The sequence below is a fragment of the Colossoma macropomum genome, unplaced genomic scaffold (assembly GCF_904425465.1).
Source record: "Colossoma macropomum unplaced genomic scaffold, Colossoma_macropomum, whole genome shotgun sequence".
Lineage (NCBI taxonomy): Eukaryota > Metazoa > Chordata > Actinopteri > Characiformes > Serrasalmidae > Colossoma > Colossoma macropomum.
The window spans coordinates 7704248-7731240 of record NW_023494807.1 but is presented as its reverse complement, the minus strand read 5'-3'; the positions used below and the strand labels follow the sequence as shown (position 1 = coordinate 7731240).

The window sequence follows — 26993 nt, the reverse complement described above, 5'->3', positions numbered from 1 at the left end:
AGCCTTAATTTCATTTCTTTTCAGCCGCTGAGGGGTGGACTTGCTTGTGTGCTTCGGGTCATTGTCCTGCTGCATAACCCAACTGTGTTTGAGCTTTAGGTCATGAACTGACAGGTGGACATTCTCCTTCAGGATTTTCTGATAGAGGGCAGAGTTCATGGTTGTATCATTTATGAGAAGTTGTCCAGATCCTGCAAAAGCAAAGCAGCCCCAGACCACCACACTACCATCACCATGTTTCACTGTTGGTATGATGTTCTTATGGTGGAATGTGGTATTAGCTTTACGCTTTACCCGTGTCCTCCAAAAAGTTCTACCTTTGACTCAGTCCACAGAACATTTTCCCAAAACTCTTGGGGGTCATCTACATGTTTTTGGCAAATGTGAGAAGAGCCTTTGTGTTCTTTTTGGTCAGCAGTGGCTTGCGCCTTGCAACTCTCCCATTCCTCTACCTTAACTGAGCCAGTTGCTTTGAGAAGCTTATGGTTGCTGAGTGTTAGCAGTTGACAATTCATAATGATGGCTCTTGACCTGCCTAACCAGTCCTAACGGGTGAATTAAGGCCCGATAAAAATATACCACCATTACTATTTTATCTTCTCAATCAGGTAAGAAGCTGATGTGTATTGAACTGTTATTTTTTTATTAATTCCACATTTTAGTCAAGGTCCAATTCCACCTGCTAGTTTATCTCCCCCATCAAACGATGCCACCTAGAAAGCTTTCTATGACTCATGTGAAGCTCCACCAAATTTTCCTGAGCTCCACGTAATGTAATGTCTGTGAAAAGCTCAACACGCTTGGAGGAGAATGCTAACTGAGTGATGGGGGAGGGAGGGCCATCTTATCCACTCAGACGTCTTACGCTTTCTAGGATTCTCAGCCATGGAAGGCTTTTTAGCATGGTCTTTTTATTAAGCTGGTACCATGTGTGGACACATAGAGCAGACTTTTAGACAAATATTGATCCAAATTGTACGGGCGAGCAACCGAAAGGAGAGTAAAATATATCAGAGTTTTTTAATGTGTGCAACATGTTGCTGCTCTCTTTGTCATATTACAATAGCATTATGATGTGCAAACTCTGAGACATTTCTCCTGAATTCATCCTGAATTCCATCTGATTGTACCACAAAGTAACTTTTTTATCATAAGTGTTTAGATTTGTGAGTTTTTAAAGTCACAGAATTCACACCTGTATTATTTTAATCTCCCCCTTGGCAGCTATAATACAGCACTGTTTTGAGACATATAAACAACACACAGTAAGAGCTAACCAGGCTATAGCACATCCTCTGTAATCTCCACTGTCATTTCTTATCTACAGATGATTTATAACTTAAATTTTATCATGATGTAGACACATAAATCCTTGGTTTATTGTGCTATTTGCTGCAATGTCAGAGTCAATGTTTATATTGGTGAATCCACTCACTTGTTTCGTCCCGATTTATCGCCTGAAATACATCCCCCCTCAGAGGGATGGAGTTGGGCAGGCCAGGTTGCCCTGGAGGCCCTGGAGGTCCTGGAGGCCCTGGAAGACCGATTTCACCTGGGAAGCCTCTCTGCCCCTTTGGGCCTGCGAACAAAGGTGAGTGTTTCCTTATATGAGATCCAATTAACAGAATTAAAACTACAATGCACATGTAACAGTCACAGTTACTATTCCAGCTTCTACCAAGAGGACTGATGCAGAGGGCTGGCAGATTAATATGAAGTGGTAAACAGCTCACAGATGTCGGTACAGCGTATTTCACAAAACAGGATTTCTGAAATCGATATGTAGAATATTATTTGGATCAATGAGCGTTCTTTGCTCCGATCCGTCATCTGAAACTGCAGTATTTGCTTCTTTGACACATAGCAAAGAACTGCCACGAGGGAACGTCCTGTCACACAGAGAAAAAGGCATCAGAAGCACTTTATAGTCTAATGTTAAGATATTGTAACGTCTTTTTGATGTCTATGGATTAACAGATGCAGATTTAAAGCACTAAAACCTTCACATCAAGTCTGATGTGCTTTTCATTATTAAAATTGCAGAAAGAAGCAGAAGAAGAAGAAGGAATTTGTTTGAGGAGTAATGGTGAAAAAATGTTGCCAGGTGATTCAAAGACAAAGAAACTTGGCAACAGCCCATTCTGCTAAAAATGTCAAACAGCACTCCCACCGGTCTCGGTCTCGACGGGGAAAAGCTTTAAGGCTTTGTCGTCCCTCGTCTGGCACACATGAAAACTGGCCTAGACATAAAATTGCCCTAATAAAAATGGACCCTAATATGTCTTGGAGAAAGGGGAAAATTATGCAAATTAGAAGTACTGAGAACTGAGAAGTACAACCGCCCATCCCTCCCAACATATACATCTGCTGAATGTGGGTCAGGGAGCAGAAGAATAGTCTTTGAACACACATGTTATTGTGGTCATTAATATGACAGAAAAACCTGAATGTGATTCTTACCCGTGGGTCCTGGTCGCCCTGGAGCACCCGTCTGTCCTGCAGGTCCAGGAGGGCCTGAGGAGCCAGGAATACCAGGAGGTCCAATAGGCCCTGGAGGACCTCTTGTACCTGTACACAATAAGTGGAGGCACACAGTGTGGAATATACATGAGAAACTACAGTTTCTAATCTTTCTTGTGTGAAACCTAGAAAGCATAAAATATACAAGATAAAAGTTTTGTATATGACTGATCTTATTAAAATGCTTTATGAATATGAAATGTTTATTATATTACTTCGTCATCCATTAGCCACAAATTCAGCATAACTTGGGTCAATGACATCAGTTGTACTATGTATTTGCACTGTTAGAAATAAAGGTTCTGTGCAGGTACATTTTTAGTTCATCAAGGTACAAACAATGTAGATGTTCCCTCAAAGGTACTACAGTGGTTTTAAGGTCCAACTGTGAACCTTAAATAAGTTTTTCCAGGTGAAAAGTTTGTATTTGTATCTTTTCATAACCAAATATTTTAAAACAGAACGATAAAATAAAAGACTGGAGACGAGACGGGGTGTGTGGAGTCAGTACAGCTTAGAAAATATCATTTCAGTGGATTATGGTACAGTTATGTTCCCTGACTAAAGGTACTGAGATGTACCCTTGAGGGTCCCAGCCCCAGTGACAAGAGGGGCACTGCCCCAGTGACAGTTTAGTACCTTTATTTCCGAGAGGGTGTGTATCATGCCACCAAACTTGCTGAATCTAAATGATACACTCTGAGTACTTTTATTACTTATAATATCTTCAAACAATTAATTAAATAGTAATTTTAGGCACTTGCATCATTTATGGTCCGGTGTAAAATGCAATGCAACAATAAAGATTTTCATAAGAAAATTTTAAGAAAATAATTAAGATTATCTTAAGAGAATACTTGAGAAATTTTCCAAGCTTTTTTTCTAAGAACTGCATTTAAGACCATTTTCATGCACTTCTTAGTGTTCGTCTTAAGAACCTTCACAAGTTTTTTCTGGAACAATGGAACAATTCCACCTGTACTCCACATTTCAGTTTGCCTGCATCTGCAGTACCTTTTAAAATTATGCGAAAGAGCTAATATCCAGAACAACTGCGGAGGATGTGCTGCCAGACGCCGACATAAATTCACATGTTGGCCATGCTGGATCCTGTTATTATGGAATATCATAATATTCACATAGAGTGAAACGTAATCCAGCAATCTAATTCATCCTCATAGGCTATGGGCCCTTTGTATTATTGTATAGAACAGCTTTTGTATTGCCTCATTGTGGGAGTTCACCTCAAATCTATTAAGTGGATTCGACATAGTTAAGCCAGGTCCCTGCATGGGCTGCCAGATTAAACACTGGATGGGCTCATAAAGATGTAAATAGGCAATATGATGAAGAAGGGCTTCATAGAATAATCATAATAATAAAAATAATAATAACATTTCATTTGAAGCCTTTTCACATGAAATTCAATCTTTTATTGAAAAAGAAATAAAGTTCTACTGAAAACAACTGTACACTTATTAATTTTCTGTATTTAACCACTGGGCAGAACCGAATGCCTAAAAAATTTGATTTATGAGAATTGAAGGATACATTTATGACAATTTGCTGCCATCAATGCTTGGCATACACCATAATGTGATAATTTGGTGGCTACTATAAAGTAGTGAAAAGTGAAGTGTATTTGTTAACCTTACATTGCCCCCCTTTTTACAGTTATATACAGTAGTAAAAAGGTGAAAATGTGGAAAAAATGTCATGAACAAGCAGTTCTTTTGATTTCTAACACTGCACCTGGATGGCTGGGTCAGCACTCTTTTTAACACGATTAAACACCAGGTGAGAATTTTCAGACACAAGAAACTTTTGGCTGCTTCAGCTCCAAAGAAATATGAATATCCTTTCTTCATGTCTCCAAGCAACAGCCTTTCATAGACTCAACACATCATTCCTCCTCCGCTCCTATGGCAATTACTTTCTTCTCATATGTGGCCACAAATCTCGAGGAGCTCGCTTGCTGGGATGAAACACTACTCTGAGTTAAAATAATGGGGTGGATGCTTTATAAGAAAAGAGAGGAGAAGTTAAATGATGTTCATATTGCCTCACCTGGTTGCCAGAAGGGTAGGGGGTCCAATAGTGGTGGGGTTGGATGTCTCCACCTCGTTGTCTGTTGATCCCTCTGGCAACTTATGAACGGGCGGTGGCCGAGGTCTGGCCACCTCCAACAGCTTGATCTAACAAACACAACCAAACACACCAAAACTCACTAAACACTTGTTAACAATCATCAATAGAATTTTGACTGTAGTCAATAATGTCAGTGATGTTGACGGTATTTAAGGACTGTATTTAAGTGCCGCATTCGTACAATAAACCTAAATGAATCATAGATGCATACAATTAATTACACATTTAACTGAAATACTGAATACTTAGTTTAGTAGTCTATGTCTTAAAATACATGACATTCATTGTGGTGTACCTCAGGGCTCTGTACTGGGGCCCCCTCTATTTGTATATGTTTCCCTATTATATGTATATGTTTCCCTACTTGATTCGCATATTATTAAGTTAAATAAATATAGAAAACCTGACCACATATCTAAAAGACATGACATTCATAATAGGTCCCCTTCTATTTGTATATGATATAAAACATCAATGTCAACGTGAAAAAACTGACCCAATCCATATCCGTTTTGTTGCCTGCCATATATCTAAGTTTCTATGCTCCCAAAAAAGGCTTCAGCTCATTTTTTGTTGTTTAAATGGCATCTGCACTGCATGCACATCAAAAAGTGCCATCATAAAGACTTATACATCAAATCTCTAGGCCTTGCTCTTACCTTAGACTCAATGGTGTTCAGACGACTGCTTAGGTCAGTGTAACCGGTACAGTTCATACACTCTACATGAGAGAAAGAAACAGAGAAAAAAGAGAGATTTTTCCTTTTTCCATTTCTCAAAGCACTTAAATTATCCTCTTGAGGCTTTTCATAAAATAAACCCCACAAAAGCCCAGCTTGTTTGATCAGTGCATGGCTACATCGTGCCTCTACGGAATGGGTGTTTTCATGTCTTGGGTGTCTTGGGAACATTATCCACATGAAGAATGAATGCCAGTTAGCTATTCGGTTAGCCACATCTATTCAGCCACCATATAGTACCCACTGCCTCACATGAACAGGCATACACGGACAAACTCGATAGGCCAGAGTGTTGTTGAGGAATGTTCTCCAGCAGAAGGGAGTGAAAGCGTACCACAGTGCCAGCAGATGAATGACTTATATGAGTCCCCTGAGCTAACATTTCACTAAAACAACAAATTACAGCTCGTTATTGTATTATTCCAGTACTAAATCAGCCCATTCGTCAGGAGTCTTGACACACCTACATCTGTGGACAGGCTCTCTCCCCTCCTTCACTTCCTCCGCCATAGTTCCTTTTATTTACCGCTGCATTGCTCGTTCACTTTCCCTGCGCTTGTTTTCCGTCTGGCTGCCCCATGCCAGCCTTCCTACTGTGAGTCTAGACTCTTGCCATCATGCACTACATGTCCTCTAAATTCGCCATGCCAGTTTCTGTCAAGCTGGCATGTCTAAAAGCCAAAGTGCCAGCCAGAGCTGAGCGGCTAAGATACACAAGCTAGTGCAGTATGAACGAAAATATTATATGATTGATTATATAATTATGATGGTTTTAGACATTACTGTGTATGTTTAATTGTATCTTGAAAACATCACTAACTGAATAGGACAAAACACACTGCAACTGAATAAAGATAAAAAAATACAGAAATTATTTTAGCCACGAGAGGCTCAGACTAGCTGCCTGTCTGGACTCAAAAGCACTAAAATCTTAAGAACTAATGCATAAACTTGGTGTACTAATGGATTTTAGTTTTAGCAGTCGTGTCAAAGCAGTTACTAAATCAGCATTTTATCATCTTAAAAACATCAAGAGGATCAGAGATTTTCTGACTAAAGCAGACCTGGAGAAACTCATCCACGCCTTTATTTCTAGCAGGATTGATCACTGTAATGGTCTCCTAACTGGACTCCCAAAAAAGACAATCAAACACATTCAGCTGATTCAAAACGCAGCTGTCAGAGTCTCACTAGAAGTAAAAGAAGGGACCACATCACCCCCCCCATTCTTAAATCCTTACACTGACTAGCAGTCTGTTACAGAATAGACTTTAAGATACTATTACTGGTCTAAAAATGGCTTAATAGTGCAGGACCAGTCTATTTGTCCTATATGCTGCAGTGATATGAGCCGAGAAGAACTCTCAGATCATTAGGAAACTGGTCAGGTAGTCCTGCAGAAGGTAAAGCATGGAGAAGCAGCATTTAGCTACTAAGCTGCTCTTAAATTGAACCAGTTGACAGAGAGTGTTAGAAGAGCCCCGACATCCGGGCTGAAAACGTTTCTACTTGAGCAGCTTTCAGCTCAGTTTAAAAGCTATCAGCTCTTCTGCACTTCTCTTCTGTAACAGCACTTTATTATTCAAATTTCATTTTTATTTAGATTTTTAATGGTTCTGTTAAAATCTATTTTTATTCATGTTTCAATCATGTTTTTAATTTCTATTCTCCTTTACTTTGTTACTTTTTAAACTATAATACGAATTATCTTTGTATTTCATCATTGAATGAGTGCAGTGGATGAAAGGTGCTATTTAAATAAACTTGCCCTGCCTTGCCTTTAATAATGCATTTTCATTTCACCATAGGTATTATATTTATGCGAATACCACATCTCTACAAATCTATCCAAAAATTCCCACTCCTACGTTCCTTTTTCTTCCTGCCCCAAAGATGTGCTACCGCCCCCTCTCGCCCTTCTAACATTGGTTAAACAACCAGATTTTAGTTTTCTTTCACATTCCATTGATCCTATTAATTCTGTGATATTTTAAGCCTAATTATACCAACTGTCTGCTTCATATTTAGGCACAAAAATAGGGCTCCATGTCTTAAAAACATATGACATTCATTATGGTGTACTCCAGGGCTCTGTACAAAGTCCCTTCTAGTTGTGTATGTTACCCTTGGGTAGACTTATCATTGAGCATGAAAGCAACTCCACCATTATTTACTTCAATGGTGACTTTTTAAGATGATGATCTTAGAAGGTTACCAGACTATTCAAAATGAAAAAGCATCACAGAGTTTTACATCAAAGTATATCTTTAAAAATAAATAAAAACAAAACTGTCCAAGACAGCAAAACAACAGTCCCAAGTGAGCGACAAAATAGGAGGCCACATGACAGTTGAACATCACTTCAAATTATTTTTCAGCTATTCTCAGACAGGCCTGTTTTTGTGGCTAGGCCTGCAACAAAAACAGAAGATTTCAAACAGATCTCTCTACAATAATAATCAAATGAAGGAAGAGGCGAGGCTGAATGACATGTTCTGGGATCTCGCCTGGCCCCGTTTTCTTTTTTTCTAGGGAGCTTACCTTCGGTGTGGATTGGTTTGGTGCATGACTGCATGGCCTGTGAAAATGATTGGTCTGAGATTGGTGAAGAAACCGTAAACAGCCCACAAGAACCAAAACCCTCGGAGGAGACAGGATTTCCGTTTGGGAGGATTTAATTACATGGGCCGAGAGAACACGCTTCCTCAGGCTGTGTATAAAAAGAGGAAAAACTCAATGCAAGCTCCATGTTTACTGACCTAAACCTAAAGACAATGTATCATGTTTATGAGGCTTAGAATCCATAGAGAATATAAATCTGGAAAACATTTTAAGACTGCATGGCTGTTCAAATACTTTTCTGGGCCTCACAAAGAGTAGCAGGTTATAGCTACATTTGTACCACACAGTGTGGCATAAAGCCCTGCAAAATCATGATAAAATCCAGAATCCAGGCAGAACTGGATTCTTTTTAGTGTTGCCATTATGTGAGTGAGGAACTGAACCCTGTACCTTGAAGTTTAAGCCTAACTTTGTGTGATAAGATATTAACTTTAAATGATTTACATGATACCTGTTTGAAGGACTGTTGCAACTGTTTCGACTTTTTAGAAGAGAAATCAAAAAAGCTGATTTCAAACCATAGGACTGCATCATATGATATCACAAAAAAAACAATGACAAACTACAAAGCTTAACAGTTAATATTGTTTAAAGCTGTAAGCTATGGGGATCTGGAGACCTCTCTGGTGGAAATGTGTAATTGCATGCAATGTGAACATTTTGTAATGTGGGCTGTGGTTTAGACCCCTTCCCCGAGCGGATGAATCTGATGATTGTGAGTGCGTTGCAAAAGAATTAATCATATCTTTATCAGTATAATGTCAATTTTGTATTTGAAACCTAAACATCGAGCTGAACCCTCTTTTTGAGCCTGTGCACATGATGTTAATATGTAAAGATGTATGACGTGGCAAGAAAACCACCCGAGCTGATGCCTCTGATTTTTAAATCACTATTTCAGGCTTTACAGGTGACTCGCAGCAGCGCATGGACACCATATTTTACCCTATTTTTTTATTCCTGCTTCTTTCAGATTATCATAAAATCCTATATACTGGTGCTTTAATTGCTGGTAACTAGTTAGCTTAGCTAGCAAGTATGTAAATTTACAACAGTGCATTTGGCAGTAGTTTGGTTCGTTTAGTTCTTTCATTGTTTGAAGAATACCTTAATTTAATTTAAGCTTCAGTTTCATGTAAGTTTCAAGCAACTAAATTGCCATGTATAAACGCAATTTCAAAAAAGTTGGGACAGTATGTAAATAACCAGTAAAAACAAAAAGCAGTGATTAGTAAATTCTGTCTGACCTCTATTAAAAAGTTTAGAAATAAAGGTTCTGTGCAGGTATATTATTTGTTCATCAAGGTACAAACAATGTACATGTTTCCTCAAAGGTACTACAGTGGTTTTAAAGTCCAATTGTGAAACCTTAAATAATTTTATGCAGGTGAAAAGTATGTATTTGTACCTTTTCGTAACCGAATGTTTTAAAACAGAACAATTAAATAAAAAGCCTGGAGACGAGACGGGGTGTGTGGAGTCAATACAACTTAGAAAATATCATTTAAACTATGTTCCCTGACTAAAGGTACTGAGATGTACCCTTGAGGATACCACCCCAGTGACCTGAGAGGTACTGCCCCAGTGACTGTTTAGTACCTTTATTTCTGAGAGTGAATCTGAAAACAGAAACAGTGCCAAAATGCAGTATTTGATGTTTTAGCTTATGAAATTTAATGTCTTCTTGTAAATATATGTTAATTCCAAATATAACGCCTGCAGACAAAAAGTTGAGGCAGGAGTATATTTCCTACTGTATTACATCATTTTTCTTTTTAACAGCACTTTTGGAATATTTTAGGACTGAAGAAACAAACTGATCCAGTTCTGAAAGCAGATTTTGTTTGTCATTAGTTGTTGTTGTAATTTACACTTCATAATGGGCAACATGTTTTACACACAAGCCAGTCTAGCACCTGCGCACTGATTACACAGCCATGCTGTTGTGACACGTTCAGAATGTTCTTGCCATTGTCACGTTGAAATAACTGAGTGTCCCTGAAAAAGACGGCGTCTAGAAGGCAGTATATGTTGCTCCAATATGTGTATATATCTTTCAGCATTAATGAAGCTTTCACAGATGTCTGAGTTACAAACTAATACCTCCATCCATACCATGACAGACCTTGGCATTTGAATGTTACCCCAGCAACAATCTGAATGGCTCTTTTCTTCTTTGGCCTGGAGAAGACGACGTTCATTATTTCACCAGACCACAACACACGTTTCTACTGAGCATCAGTTCATTTCAGATGAGCTTGAGCCCTGAGAATTCGGTGGCGTTTCTGGATGTTGTTGACATTTAACTTAAGAGTCTTAACATGAATTTGTAGATACAGCAATGGACAATGTTTACAGACAAAGGTTTGTGAAAGTATTCCTGAGCCCATGTGGTGATGTCCATCACAGAAGCATGTTTTTATTGCAGTGCTGTCTGAGGCTTTAAAGGTTATGGGCATTTAGTTGTGGTACTTGGCCTTGCTGAGATTTTTCCAGATTCCCTGCATTTTTAAAATAATATTATGCACCACAGAGAGTACAGATGCATTTGTGGCAAAGTGGCTAGCTTTGAACCATCCTTGCTTATAAAGGTCTAGGCCTTTCCTTATCCGGGACGTTCTTTTAATACCCAACCATTTAGCGATGTTTCTAGTTTAAAATTGTTCCTGCCCCAGCTTTCTTGGAATGTATTGCAAGCATCAATTTCAGAATTAGCGTATATTTACCAACATTAAAGGTGAGAAGATAAAATTTAAATCTGCATTTCATTTACTTTCCCAACTTTTTTGGAATTGAGTTTGTACGTTCCATCATACAAAACCAACCAAAGGAGCTTACATTTTGGAAGAGGGCAAAAATTGACTCTTTCTGATGTGCCTATAGCCAAAAATGGCACTTGCCTTCTTAAACCATATGCTTGCTGTTATGTACACTTCAGCCTATTACTGCACTATTAGAACTCACACAGAAACACACACACCACCCATCAGTCTTTCTCTCACATAGTTGTGGACAGACTTCCACAAGCACTTTCTCCCTGTGGACTGCTGAAAACATTCCTGCTCAGCATCATCGCTGGAACCATTTTAAGTACATTGCTATTACATTGGATAATTGCACCTCCAAGAACCTCTCCAAGGAGAAACAGACTTAAAATACATTTTAATTTACTCCGCTTCCCTGGGGTTTGAAAGTTTATGCTTTCTACATGTTTTCACAAAGGCCGTGATTATACTTGGCATTAAAGTGTGTCCTGTTCCTGGACATTGTCAGTTTACACGTTTTAAAGACAAGTGTCAGCATTTGTGATCGATCGTGATCCCAAAGTAATCAAACATGCGCTGCGATCAGATAATGTAAATGCAAAGCGGACAGCTTGGTTACATTCCTGGCCTAGCATCATGCGGGCTCCACCCACAGCTTTCAATATTATTCCTGCCTCTTGCTGAACGAGTTATTTTTAGACGCATGCATGCATATTTAAATATATATATATATCACGAATCAGGCATAACATTATGACCATTGATCCTTGTTTCTACGCTCATTGTCCATTTTATCAGCTCCACTTACTATATAGGTGCACTTTGTAGTTCTACAATTACAGACTGTAGTCCATCTGTTTCTCTGCATACTTTGTTAGCCCCCTTTTACCCTGTTCTTCAGTGGTCAGGACCCCCATGGACCCTCACAGAGCAGGTACTATTTGGGTGGTGGATCATTCTCAGCACTGCAGTGACACTGATGTGGTGATGTTGTGTTAGTGTGTGTTGCGCTGGTGTGAGTGGATCAGACACAGCAGTGCTGCTGGAGTTTTTAAACATTGTGTCCACTCACTGTCCACTCTATTAGACACTCCTACCTTGTCAGTCCACCTTGTAGATGTAAAGTCAGAGACGATAGCTCATCTGCTGCTGCACAGTTTGTGTTGGTCATCCTCTAGTCCTTCATCAGTGGTCACAGGACGCTGCCCACAGGACGCTGCTGGCTGGATATTTTTGGTTGGTGGACTATTCTTAGTCCAGCAGTGACACTGAGGTGTTTAAAAACTCCAGCAGCACTGCTGTGTCTGATCCACTCAGACCGGCACAACACACACTCACACCTCACCACCACGTCAGTGTTACTGCAGTGCTAAGAATGATCCACCACCCAAATAGTACCTGCTCTGTGAGGGTCCATGGGGGTCCTGACCACTGAAGAACAGGGTAAAAGGGGGCTAACAAAGTATGCAGAGAAACAGATGGACTACAGTCTGTAACTGTAGAACTACAAAGTGCACCTATATAGTAAGTGGAGCTGATAAAATGGACAATGAGCGTAGAAACAAGGAGGTGGTCATAATGTTTTGCCTGATTGGTGTATGTAGGCTTACAAACGCAAACATTGCAAATGAATTTGCTGTCTGTGTACAAAATGCTCCTTCAATATGAATGGGCGGGGCTAAGCTGCTGTAGGCTGAATATGTGGATATATGTAAATGAGTTGCTTCAGGCTAGTTTTGCTGCTTGGTTTCCATATCTGGACTGGCAGAAGCTTTTTAAGAGTGCCAGTTCAGATGTGCAGTGTTTTGATTGGATGACGAGCTGATCACCACGATCGAATCACTGTCATCAGATGTTAAGTAAAGAAATCTAATTTATACAATATTTCATTTAGTCCAAATGTAGTCAGTTAGCTGAGGCATCTTTGCTCTCCAAATTTTGCTTCTATTGTTTTAACTGAAGCTACCACGCTAATGTTGCTAACACCAGAAGCAAATAGTCAGCCAAATCTTCTCCACAGATACATCCCAAAATGTCTCTTAACCTTCTTAAATGTATTTACGGAAAAGATGGCTGTTGATGTCTAAGTGTTTGCTAGCAAAGTTAGCGGTTAGCTAAAGAAGCCAAATTTGTCTCGGCTGATCGACTACATATGAATTAAAGTGGAAAACTCTGGAAATTTGATCTTCTGCTAAACTATTCATAATAATAATCGAGACCACACCGAAAAAAAGAAAAGCCCACTATGTTACCATATAGTGACATATACAAAACGGCTCAATGCACAACTGTCAGAGGGCTAATATATCCCCCCCATAAGTCAGACCCTGGCACCATTAGACACTGCAGCTGTCTTCTGGCATGCCAACGTTTTCAACGAACAGTTGTTCAAGACAACATAAGGCTCACGTCTGGAGGGTCAGAGGTCACTCAGGTTTAGCCTTCCCTTGAGTCACTGGGATTTAATTTACTATCAGCCTGGATATAGGGTGACACAAAGGAGGGACATGAACGTGGGAGCCGGGCCGCGTACGCTAATTCTTCACTAAACACATCTGCACAGAGCCGATACATTAGCGCTACATTTAATGCGAGATGGTTGCTTAAAGGCACGCACTTACAGCGGGTCGGCTTATTCATAAATATTACCGTAATAACAGTGCGCAATGATTCTACCCATTTATCCCCAGACGGCCAAGTTATTTATATCTCCCAGTCGAGAGGTCAACATATGTTTTGGAAATGAAAACAGAGAAGAAAAGGATGGAGGGTGGGAGGACAAGAGCGAGAAAGAGAGGAAAAGTGGGGGTAGACAGAGAGATCCTCTGGTTTGGGCGTGCGGCCCATTGGACACTTAAAAGAAGAGGAGTTCTGAATTTCCCCCAAGATACACACAGAGTGAAAGGGAGGGGGGGCGGTGACATGTGGCCAGCCGTGACCCTCGGAATGCCTCCTGCTGCCAGGCCACTCCCAGACGTCTGTTCTGTGCGTCTGGGGCAGTGTGCGGCCGGACATGACTGGTTGATAGGCAGACATGCCAGCATAACTCTGTCCAGTCCAGCATAACCAAGCAGCTGTTTCTCTGAGCTGAACAGGACATTCTTACTGTGCATTCACCGTGCATTAACTATTAGATGTGCACAGCTTTTTAAAAAAATAGTTGGGAGAAAAATCAATTACTCATTTTCCACCTTACCCCAAACAGTCAGTCAGTCATGTGCCTTTTTTATTTTTAACCAGTTGTCTCCTCAATGTAGTCATGGCTAATTCCCACATGCTAGCCAGGTCTCCTCTTATGACAAGCGATACTGCATCTTTTTAAAACTCTGCTAATGTAATGTTATTGGACAGCTCAACATGCTTGGAGGAGAATGCTAACTGCTAACCATTACATCAGTTAATAGACAGTGGCATTGGCTAGCATCGATCTGACTAATGAGGGAGAGGGTGGACCATCCTACCCACTCCGAGAGAGCGAGGACACGTGTCATATCTTTGACTCCTGCTGGTCAACTACCGGGTAAATGCTAGGCATGCGGGCCAGAATAGGGCCAGATCCTGGACAGCTTCATATGGTTTGTCTCGTGTCTACAATCATGGGACAATTCTGGCATGAATGTTGTGGACCAACAATGTAGTTGGGCCAGACTGGGGCCAAATTTGGGCCATATCCATAAGTTCTACTCACTTTACAGCGTAAAGGCCAGATTTGGTCCAAGGACCCAGCCGTATATTGGGCTAAAACAAACCAAGGATGTGGCCCACAAGTGGGCCAGACAAATTTTGCTAACTGTGTAGGGCATCACCTTGGATCAGACTCGCAATCTCCCAATGATAGGGCAAATGCTTAAACTGTTGTGCCACTTGGAAGCCCAGACACAACATGTTTCACGCCTGAAGTTTGTTTCTTTAGTTTTGCACTGGAGCCAATGTAGCCTTATAGCTCCAGTGGCCTCTGAGACCTCAAGTAATGTAAGCTTATGCACATCAATTAGCATCATGCTAACTGCCTGCCGAACACACTTGCCTCAAATTGTCTATTGTTGAACTTGGAACTGAGGGCACCTTCCCAACAGTAGGAACTCCCAGTTTAGAGGGCATTTTCTTTAGTTTTTCCTGGTCAGAAGTCGGACATTCAGAGTTACAAGCTTTAGTTGAATGCAACATAAGCTAACATTACTTGTTAGCTACATTAGCATTGCAGTACATTTGGGGTAAGAGGAAAACTGAAAAACTGGATCACCAAACTAGTATTTTAATACAAGACAGCTTCTCACAAACTCAATGTAGCTCTATGAAAAGGAAAAGTTGACCTACAGTGCAAACAATGAATGCGAAGTAGCTACAAATGAGATGCTAATTGGTCTCTTTTAGCTTTAATCCATCACTACCTTTATTAATCACCCTTTTTCAAATTTTTAGACTGCTCTTCTCATAGATGACATCTTTGTCCTCCCCCTTCCAGATGTCCAGGAATAAATTAGCTTCAGCTTTTGCTGGTTTCTTTGTCAAGCAGACAAAAGCTCACAGGAGCCACTTTGCTGAAGGAGGCCTGTTCTTAAATCAGTGACTCAGAGGTAAGTGCCCCCTGCATTTCCTCCACAGACCTGCCATCGTGACCAACGTCTCGCCATGTCTGAGCAGCGAGGGAGCAGTTTCTCTGCCAGCCAAAGAACCACAGCACAGTAAATCTGTGCAAATAATCATCTGCAGAAACATGATATGGTGCGACATACCTCCAACACCAAATACAGTACAGCATGTCAGACTAAAGTATGTCGCTTATGAGATGTGAGTCTGGTTAACCGGTGAAAAGAGTCGATGTAAGAACGTGAGAAACTCACACAAATGGAAAAAATAACATTATAAAAATGTTTCATAGCTTTTTTAGTGATTTTAATGCAACAAAATGACAGACATCATTTCAGACTATGAGAAAAGCACAGTTGCTGAATGATTAAAGATGAAGAAGCTATGCTTCCCTTCCAATCAGAAAATGACGCATCGTTGGTGACCCTCAAATCCTGGAGGACACAAAGGGCAATTCCACCAATTTTTTCAAATTTCTGCAGAATTCAGTCACTGAGACAGAAAAAAGCAATCCAGAGTGGTTTGACCTAAAATGAGCCATTCTAGAGAAACTTATGGATTTCTTTACAGTGGTGCTGATAGGAACCAGGGGTAGCAATGACTACAACACAAATATAGCCATTTTATTTACTATCCAAAACCACCAGTGAACCTACACATTTCTTCAGAGCTGCCACGTTATGTTGGTCATGATAAAATAGTGATAAATCTGAAAAAAATGTTTTCTTTGGAGGCAACTTTGCCTCAGAACACCCTGCATGTACCTCTCCGCCATGAATGAAGTATAAAAATACATTTTTAGGCCAAAGGTTTACCTCAAAACTATCATAAAGCAATTTCTCAAGCATCAGACACCATATTCAAAACCATTTTATGTAATGAGGGAGCTTTTAGAGGCAGATGTCTGGTTCCTATCACCATCACTGTGAGCAATTTTGAGCATTTCACATCAAATTACTCTGAATGGCTTTCTTAACTATCTAACTATGCAGAAATTTTGAGAAATAAGTGGAATTCCCCCTCAGTGAGAAGCATAACTGTACTGCTAAGCAGGTTTATAATGGACATATCTTTGACCTGTATCAACTAAATTTCGCAAAGGCAGTCATTACATACACTGAATTTGATCGTAGCTGTCAGAATGTTTCTGTTTTAGAACTCCTGTCATTGTCTCATTCCTTTGGAATGCAACAATTCATCACGTAGCACATAAGCAAAAGCCAAGATAACCTCTGAGCTTGGCTTTCCTAAGTGTTTGATGAGACGACTAGCATCACTGACACAGACATGAAGTCATAGCTAAGCTGTGGTCACAGAGCAGCACTTTTGACACATTAGCATGGTGTGCAGCGCTGGGCAGTGCCACTCAGGTCCTCAAGAATATTCACAAAAGACTGTAGAAACATTTTTTTCCCAAATGTGAGTGTAAAGAAATGCCATATCCTAAAGGCCTATTCACACCAATTATGATTTTTCTGAACGATATAATTTTTAACGCAGTGGATCCTTCACATCTAGTCCAATGTGTTTGTTTTTAAACACTCCGAGAAGATGGGAAGTGTACGGCAGAGGAAAGAAACTAAGTCTATGAGTAGAAGTGACTGAAATTATCATTTTGCTTTCAAGCACAGTAACTAAAGATTGAAGGAGAAAGATAAAAACATTACACTCTAAATGACATTAACAGTACAATCATAAACAGGAAAAAATTCTAGACAAATACGAGCCTAAATAAGCATGTTTGTAATCTAGTATTCAAACACATATCCAGCTTACATTCCTAACATTCTCTGGAATTCTGATCCAGAGTTTATAAGCTATATAAGAAAATGATCTTCCACCAACTGAGCTGTTAGAGATCCAAAGAGTTTGCAGTAAGCCTGACTCAGCTGAGTGAAGTGGTCTGGATGAGCTACAACACTTCAACAGGTCAGCAAGATCAGCTGGAGCTTATGTCTGCATTTTGTAGTCAATATTTTGCTTGATGTTTTGTGCTCTGGCAGATCTTGACACAAATTGATTAAGGTGTGGAAAAGCAGGGACATCTTTACTTGGTGGACAGGAACCTTGCGGTTCTGAGCTCCTTGGCTTCATGCTCCGACACTTTTAAAGCTACATATTCATTCTGAACATCTGCTTATGGTACCGAATAAAGTGACTATTGTAAATAATAAAAAAAACACATTTTTCTCATAAATGATTAATTAAACTTCAAACAGGGAACACATTTAAAAAAGACAGTTCCTCAATGGTTCCTTAGTAAAGAAAACAGTTCTATATAGAGCCATGAACACTCAAAGAACCCTTGCATGATTAAAACCTTCATAAACCACTGGGATCCCCAATATAAATAAACCATTGGGTGGGTTCCCCTTCTGGAACCCCAGACTCTATAAATGACTCTGTTCCTCATCTGGAAACCCAACCTATATAAACCACTGGGTTCCCCTTTTGGAATTCCAGAATATATAAACCACTGGGTTCCCCATTTGGAACCCCAGACTATATAAACCACTAGGTTCCCCTTCTGGATCCCCAGACTATATAAATCACTGGGCTCCCCTTCTGGAAACCCAGACTATATAAACCACTGGGTTCCCCTTTTGGAACCCCAGACTATATAAATCACTGGGTTCCCCTTTGGACCCCAGACTATATAAACCACTGGGTTCACCTTTCTGGAACCCCAGACTATATGAACCCATGGGTTCCCCCTATAGAACTCCAGACTATATAAACCACTGGGTTCCTCTTGTGAAACCCCAGACTATGTAAACCACTGGTTTCCCCTTCTGGAACCCCAATCTATATAAACCACTGAGTCCTTATCTGAAAGCCCTGACTACATAAACCCATGGGTTCCCCTTCTGGACCCCCAGACTATATAAACCCATGGGTTCCCCTTCTGGAATCCCAAACTACATAAACCACTGAGTTCCCCTTCTAAAACCCCAACCTATAAAAACCACTGGGTTCCTTATTTGGAACCCCAGACTATATAAACCACTGGGTTCCCCTTCTGGAACCCCAGACTATATAAATCACTGGCTTCCTCTTCTGGAACACCAGCCTATATAAACCACTGGGTTCCCCTTCTGGAACCCCAGATTATATAAACCACTGAGTTCCCCTTCTGGAATCCCAGATTATATAAACCACTGGGTTCCCCTTCTGGAACCCCAGACTATATAAACCACTGGGTTCCCCTTCTGGAAACTCAGACTATATAAACCACTGGGTTCCTTATTTGGAACCCCTGACTATATAAACCACTAGGTTCCCCTTCTGTAGCTCGTGACTATATAAACCACTAGGTTCCCCTTCTGTAGCTCATGACTATATAAACCACTGGGTTCCCCTTCTGGAACTTCTGACTATATAAACCATTGGGTTCCCCTTCTGGAATCCCAGACTATATAAACCACTGGGTTCCCCTTCTGGAACTTCTGACTATATAAACCATTGGGTTCCCCTTCTGGAACCCCAGATTATATAAACCACTGAGTTCCCCTTCTGGAGTCCCAGATTATATAAACCACTGGGTTCCCCTTCTGGAACCCCAGACTATATAAACCACTGGGTTCCCCTTCTGGAAACTCAGACTATATAAACCACTGGGTTCCTTATTTGGAACCCCTGACTATATAAACCACTAGGTTCCCCTTCTGTAGCTCGTGACTATATAAACCACTAGGTTCCCCTTCTGTAGCTCATGACTATATAAACCACTGGGTTCCCCTTCTGGAACTTCTGACTATATAAACCATTGGGTTCCCCTTCTGGAATCCCAGACTATATAAACCACTGGGTTCCCCTTCTGGAACTTCTGACTATATAAACCATTGGGTTCCCCTTCTGGAATCCCAGACTATGTAAACCACTGGGTTCCCCTCCTGGAACTCCTGGCTATATAAACCACTTGGTTCCCCTTCTGGAACCTCAGACTATATAAACCACTGGGTTCCCCTTCTGGAACCCCAGCCTTTGACATTTTTCCATGTTCAATGTCTGAGACTCCACAGCAAACTGGACACAGACGTTATTCTGGATGTTCCAGAGACCCTACGCCCAGGATCTATCAAAGCCATCCCGGCGTTCTTGTTTACATGTCCTGCTTCCATCAACACCGAGGCTGAGGAGAAAGTTTCTGCTGTTGTTAAACAGTGAGCTTCCTGCTCATCAACTCTAGGCATTGAACCGCACGCTAAGGGTGGTGCCTACAGAGCCAGAAGTTGACCCTTTTACAACTTCCTGCTGTGATTGCCTTACACACACAGCTTAGCAGCTCTTGGAGCCAAGGGCGGATTGGGCACACTGTTTCCTATCACACATCAAGTTGGCAAATGACCATGATAGATTTGGCAGATGTCTTCTGTGCAGTTCAGTGTTCAACTCAGAATCTAGACTGGGGCTCTCAATGCAATTACCCAGGATCCACTAGCCAGTGGGGCTTCTCCAAGGTGGGCCAGTTGAAAAAATTTAAGGACAACTAGTTTTCCATGTATGAATTTTGACTCATTCAAGTGCATCTTAGTCACTGCTTATTAATATTTCTTCTGTCACCACAAACTGCTACTACTTGTACTACTACTAATAGTCTAATAATAAACTACTATTACTACTTTTATTATTATTATTATACATTATTATTAATATTGTAGTGTAAACACAGAGTGTGTACTAAACATTTTGTTCTTCAATTAAATCAAGAAAACTTGTATTTAACAGTAGAATTATAAGGGACTCTTATTATGATAATACTGGCGTTTCTGCTGTATATGAGTTAAGTGTTTGCGAGTGAAGTGCTGGCAATGGAGAGCAGTTACTCCCTTCTCAGTGGGTTTGATTCACTTCTCTTGCCTGATTACATTCTAATCATCAGTGTAAGCTGATTTTATATAGCTTAACATTGCGAGAAGCAAATTTGCATGATAAACATTTTATTGCTCAATTAAATCAAGTAAACTTACACTTAACAGTAGACTTATAAGGGATTCTTATTATGATAGTATTGCCATTTCTGTAAGCTGATTTTATATAGCTAATATTGCGAGAAGCAATTTTAGCCATCAAATGCATATTTAGCTGCAGAACAATGAAAAATAAATAAATAAATAAAAGATTTGCGGGCCGCGTTTAGGGATAAATTGTCAATGTGTGATGGGCTGTGTGAAGCTGTCTGGCCTACTGAGCACTGAGACCCCTTTCCAACCTTGCATGTGGCTTTGCCTGCCAGTTCTGACGCGGTCATGCGCAGGTCACTTGCGGCTCACAGCGTCAGGTTCAGCACGGCTTCAAAAGCGCAATGCAGTAAATTAGTTTTTTAAAGAAAAGGGGAAAAATAACTTGGAACAGTGGGCTTGTAGTTTGGACAGCAAGTATGCTAACTAGCACAATGGCTAATTTAGCTGAAATTGCCTTCTAATCTAGCTGAGGTTCAGTTACAGATCACATTCATTAAAACTTACAAACGTTTCTGCTGTTTTAGCACCAGCACACAGACTACATGCTGGCCAGCTGTTTGTTCTGCCTTTTTCCTTTAAGGACCACATTTGATGTGCTTAGTGCTTCATTTCTGTCCTTCAGACTGAAGGTTTTCTGTAATGAAAGACTCATTATTTGAAGCCACTTTGAACCTGACAGGGTTTTAGTTTACTTTTGTGCAACTCCAGCTAATAATAAGACTAAATAAACATTTTCTACTAATCCCATATGAAAAAAAAATGTATCTCCAAAATACCAAAAACGTATCTCCAAAATATGCCCCAAACTTTACAGGAGAAGGAAAAAACATAATGTTCTTTTAATGTAAATCAATGGAACCAGACTTTTTTTTTAAGTCATTTTGGGCAGTTTCATCATGAAATTTACATATAATGTAAAGGGTAGCAGGTATTTTCAAATTATGTCATGAACTGAAAAACAACAAAAATGTAGTGGTGAGGTTTTGTTCCAACAGCAGCGATATATTTGCCATTTATAAAAATGAAGCAAAATGCATTCATATGTATTTTTCAATTGTATGTAGCTTTAATAAAGGTTACAGATATAACTAAATGGTACTCACTTCTGTGTTTTGCATTGTAACTTGCATTAACTATGTACACATGCAGTAAGACACTCACACGAAATGTATTTCAAATAATCAAGACATCAAATCGTAACTGCATTTTTGCAGTGTATCAATACCTAAAACACTTGCTGTGTGTATTTCTGCAATGATTGCAATGCATTTCAGATGTATTTTGAATATATAGAAATACAAGTCCATGTACTTTAAAGAATGAAGATTCAACTCACACTTTGGCCTAATCCTATTTCTTATTTTTAGCCCTACCCCTTGTTTTCGAGTGTCACCTTGCCTTTGAAACTGAGTTACAAGGGGCAGTGGTTGAAATCTCCCCCTACGAAATGGGACCCTCAAATAAAAAGAACATTACTTCATTAACAGCTACTAGTGCTGCTCTGTAGGCGACGTGACAGCAGAGGAGGGTAAAGTTCAGCTCCTCACTGCTGGGCTTTATTTACATTTAGACATCATATGCCTTCAAAGTGGGGGGGGGGGCAATTATCTATTATCGCCCACCCCTAATTCTTCAGTGATATGAAGCTATTCGCCAGGTTCTTGTTCGAATTTTCCTGCTCCACCTTAAATAGAGCAGCAGTTCTGATGCCTGAGGTGCCAGAATGTAACTGCAGCACCATTTAAGGTGGAATGGGAAATTTAGCTAGCTAGCTACTGAGACATCAGCATACTATTAGTGATTTTTTTATGCTTGTTATGAAGCAAAGGACCATAATACATTGAAACGACATGAACATGCAAAAAGGAGAGGTAAGGGCTAAGGGGATGAAATGGAATTGGGCCTTGGCCTCTAGGGACTCCAGACTCAACTCAGACCTGCATGAAGCCACTTATGAACATGTCTTGAAAGGCTAAGATAGTAGCAGATGGTATTACTCCAAGCCAGTGCTTCCCAAGCGAGTCCTAGAGGGTCTCAGGGTGGGCCACATTTTCGTTCTATCCCACACTTGAACCAAGCAATCCAGACCTAGAATACCTGTGACTGGTACGCTGGCAGCTGTGATAGAGAGAGAAAATGTGGACTGAGGACTCATCAACATCTTCCAATGGACCCGATCTTCTGTCCTGGAGCCCTGAACCTCAATAATTTCTCACTCTACTCTAATTCCAGTTCATTACAGCAGGCAGAGTAGAGGTTGCTGAACTCTTAGCCCTGTCAATATCCTGACACTGCTGAAGCAAAAGGTTGAGTTATTTGTCCATTACCTACCGGCCCTGGGACTACATGCTGAGATATCCATCAGCAGGCCAGTGTGAAGGGTGAGGGGGGAAGGAGCAATGGCAGGGAAATTGCTACCAGATTTTCTACTGACGTGTTCCATGCCGTCATAAGTACACAAACTCTTGATCCGCTTCAGCACAACTTGAGGTGAGATTCCATGAAATGTGAGCCGTCTCCCTGAGATCTATTCCACGGCTGAAATGTAGTTCGTGTTTAAACAACTAGTCACAGACTATGACATTGCAAAGAGCCCTGAATCATGTGAAAAGGACATCAAAAACCTCCTTAATATGGAAAAGCCACCCTCATTCTATCTCCACTCTGCATTCTATTGCATTCATTAAGTAACATAAGCTGCCGATTAATGTGCTCAGATGTTAGTTTAAGATGCTCTCACTAGATTCTTAGAGGCTTTAAAGGAGTCGTTTCATTGCTCGACTGTTGATCCTGCCCAAAGTTGGAGTGCTGAGGAAAAAGAGAGGTGAGTCACGTTGCTTTGTGGTGAAAACTTGAGTGGCCCCCTTTAGAGATGGGTGGGAGAAGAAGCGGTGGAGGATGGGGTGCGTCGACTCAGAGAGGAATCCTATGGCTTGTGTGCGCGTCCAGAACAGAGCACTGTATCTTTTAGTTTGCTTTGGCTTGGTTTCTTTTCAACATCCTTGCTGTCCAGAAATGGAAGTAAGTGGTCACGGTGACATGGGGAAGGGATGCATGAGCTAGGGTAGGGAGGACGGAAGGAGACGAAAGGAGTAGAATGAGACGTTTCTTTAGTGCTGAACTAAAGATGACCCACTTCTTAGAGAATGATGGTCCGAGACGTTACATGATCAGAAGAGCAGGGTGCTTTTTTTGATAACGTTGTTAATACGTAGTTAAGAAGCAGGACTCTGCTAATACTAACATTAGCTAGTTTACTGAATGTTAGTGCTCCAGACTAACAAAACTGGACAAGTAAAATGTGGATTTACTTGTCCCCAAAAAGCTGAATGTCAAGTCTGTTATGCAGGGAGATTCACTCGAAAGAGGCCCCAAATATTCTACTGTAACTCCCATTAGGATGAAGCACTCTGAACCAAAAAAAAAAATGCTACATACCTTGACGTATGTGTAATTGATTATATTACATGCAATGCTGGAAGTGATCTCCGTTTTCTGCCAGACACATTTCGACACGACACTCCTCATCGCTCAGACGCAGGGGCATACTAGCTTGTTCGAAGCTCCATACACTGACGAGCGCATTGCACATTGTTTTGTTCAGATTGCTTTGTTCTAGCGAGAGTTATTACAGAATATTCGGGGCCTCTTTCGAGTGAATCCCCTTGTATTATATTACACTTTACTATTCCAAAACACAAGAACCTTAACGTGAGGACGCACTGTTGAAGACTGAGAACTCTGCTAGGAAAACTAGCATAGACTAGCATAGCAGGTCACCAGCTACACCAGCATATGTTGTGGTTTGGATGCTGGTATGCTAAACTAACACCGGACCAGCACCAGACTAGTTTAAGACCAGCTTAGACCAACCTGGAATTTATGCTGCTGAGATGTGTATTTTAGCAGGGAAGGCAGTGATAGGAGCTGAGACTTTTTTGCTAACTAAGCTGACTACTTTAGCTGACATTCAATAAGTCTAGAAACAGTGAAAATACGTTTCTCTTACAAAGTAATACGATGAGTCCGCATTAGCAAACAGTATTGTACTAGTATGCGGTAATGTTAGCATTAGCTCTTTAGCTCAACTGAAGACGCAGCAGTAATTATCCAACACAGAAACTTGGCAAAACTAATTTTAGCCTCTAAACACTAATGCTGGTAACTAAAAAGTAAGCCTACATCCCTGCGCTAATCTTGGCCATTGTGTTGTTGCTTTTCCATTTACTGTGGTTATCTGGATATCCTGATATTAACTCTCACAGAAGCTTTACATGATCAGAAAAGCAGGGACGATGAACCGTGCCGGTTTATGATGTTTAACCAGAGAACTTGTAGAGAGGAGAATTTCCACTTTGCAATGTCTTCCGGGTTTCTCAAACGCTAGAGGGCGCTCCCGAGCGAGTCCAAAACGAATGGGTTGATATGGAGCATTTGAGCAAAATCATAGTTTATAAATGTTTAAACATTTTTATGTAAAAGAATACATACATCATTTCCTGAACACAGAACAGCATAAAACATTTTAACACTGCTGTTATATTTTTAAGAGCTTTTAAACTCGAGTTATAGGAGTTTAAAACGGCGCCTCACATATGTTCGTGATGTCAGTGAGCGCGAACAGCCAATGAGCTGCTCTGCTCGCCAATCAATCATCACGCTCTAGCACTAATGCCCGCCTTCTGCTGCCCAAAACCCGTTTTCTGTAGAAAAAAGGAAATATAAAGGTAAGATTTCTTTGTTTTTTAGTGAAAAACAACCTTTTACTTTCTAAAATTAAAGGAAAGTTCTGGGCGAGTGATTAGAAACTATTATAACTTTTCGTTTTTGGCCGTTGAGCGCCATTTACACCCATTCATTGAGGACTCACTCGCGGGCGCCCTCTGCTGTTTAGCAGTCCTGTTTTTGATATAACGCGGGGAATAGGAAGTGGCCAGGCTCCCCATAAACCAGATCTGGCTTAACTGAGGCCCACCATTTGAAATGCTAATGTTCTGACTTTAAATGTCCCTGATTGTTAACTCAGATTAACAGAAAGAAGTCTCAACTAGAGATTTTCAGACTTAAAATGAGGTGGTAAAAATGAAAGGAATCCATTATTCAAACAGGACACCAGATTATCACTGGTGAAAACAGGGCCACTCTCAGCATTCACCGAAACACAGCAAGAAAGAAGGGGTGTGTATTCGTACTCAAGTAGTCGGTTAACTGTTCTGGGCGCCATGAATACTGAAATCACTGTTCAGGTATTAGCTGCATTTCATTATAGGAATGTGACAAACAAAAAAGCCCAACAAAGTAGTGAAGAGTAGTAAATTTAAAGTAAAGCTATTTTCAGTGTGTACCTCAAAGGGGAATTCTACCAATGTTTAAAAATGTCTCTATGATTAAATGGTTAAGATGTAAACAAAGCAAAGCTAATCAGAGAAACTTACTGAGTTAGAATTGTTGTCAGAATTTCAAAACCATTCTAACTGATTAGCTTAACCATAGAATTTCTGCCTAATTAAATCTGTGAGATGTAAACAAAGTCATTCAGTGTGGTTTAATGATAAATGCTTCATAACAGAGAAACTTACAGAGTCAGAATTGCTCACAGTGGTGGTGATGGGAACCAGACGTCTGAAGAGTTTAATGTTCCCTCATAGAAAGTTAGTATAAGTACAATAAGCGGTTACCTGCACACTGCCTGATTTCTGAAACACTGCTTCATGATGGTTTTGAGTTAAAACACAATTTCTGTAAAATAGTTGTAAAATAGCTGTAAATCTGAAAAAAATATTATTTTACTTTACACCACCCTGCATGTACTTCTTCACACTGAATACCAAATATATATAAAATATATAAAAATATATAAAGGCCAATCTTATAACAAAACTATCATTAAAAATGTCTCAGGCACTAGGCAGCAAACTAATAACAATTTCATCTAATAACTTTCTGTGAGGGAGCTTTAAGAGGCATTAAACTCTTCAGACGTCTGGTTCCCATCACCACCACTGTGAACAATTCTGACTCGGTAAGTTTCTCTGTTATGGAGCATTTATCAGTAAACCACACTGAATGACTCTGTTTACATCTCAAAGATTTAATTAGGCAGAAACTCTCTGGCTACGCTAATCAGTTAGAAAGGTTTTGAAACCACTACAACCTGACCAAGTGCCAGATAAAGATCCAAAACAAGCCTAAGAAAGCTAATTTGACTGGCTGAGCCACGACAAAGAGTAAGGGATGTTTACTTGCTATGCGCAACTCAATTTAAATGGAAGCTGCCAAAGCAACCATCAAACCACACAATTTGCTCACAGGTCATTCTACAGAAACCTCCATTTTTGTGTCCCTAGTGTTTACAGATATATTACACTTGAAAAACATGTTAGGTTTACAATTCTTTTACATTTTCAACGAAAACAATAAGTTATGTTAACAATTACACCTTCTTGATCCATCAATTTCCCACAGAAGTGCTCGTCCTCACAGTCATGTGTAAAGGGTGAGGCCATATTTTAAAGAAAAAAACACATTTTTCTGCAATTTTAACTGCAATAATCTATACATGACTATGCAATATATAAATTAAATGACAAAAAGAAAACAAACGCCAAATAAATATTATAAAATATATTATGAAAGCTGTGGTC

General features: G+C 40.2%; 1 protein-coding gene across 1 annotated transcript in view; it reads right to left on the bottom strand.

The window, feature by feature from the left end:
* LOC118797284 (collagen alpha-1(XXVI) chain-like) overlaps window positions 1–26993 on the bottom strand; it is a 60745-nt gene that overhangs the window by 17336 nt on the left and 16416 nt on the right. The window contains 5 exon segments of the mRNA XM_036556593.1: window positions 1436–1579; window positions 2461–2568; window positions 4588–4603; window positions 4605–4715; window positions 5328–5389. Of these exon segments, the coding sequence (XP_036412486.1) occupies window positions 1436–1579; window positions 2461–2568; window positions 4588–4603; window positions 4605–4715; window positions 5328–5389 (441 nt within the window).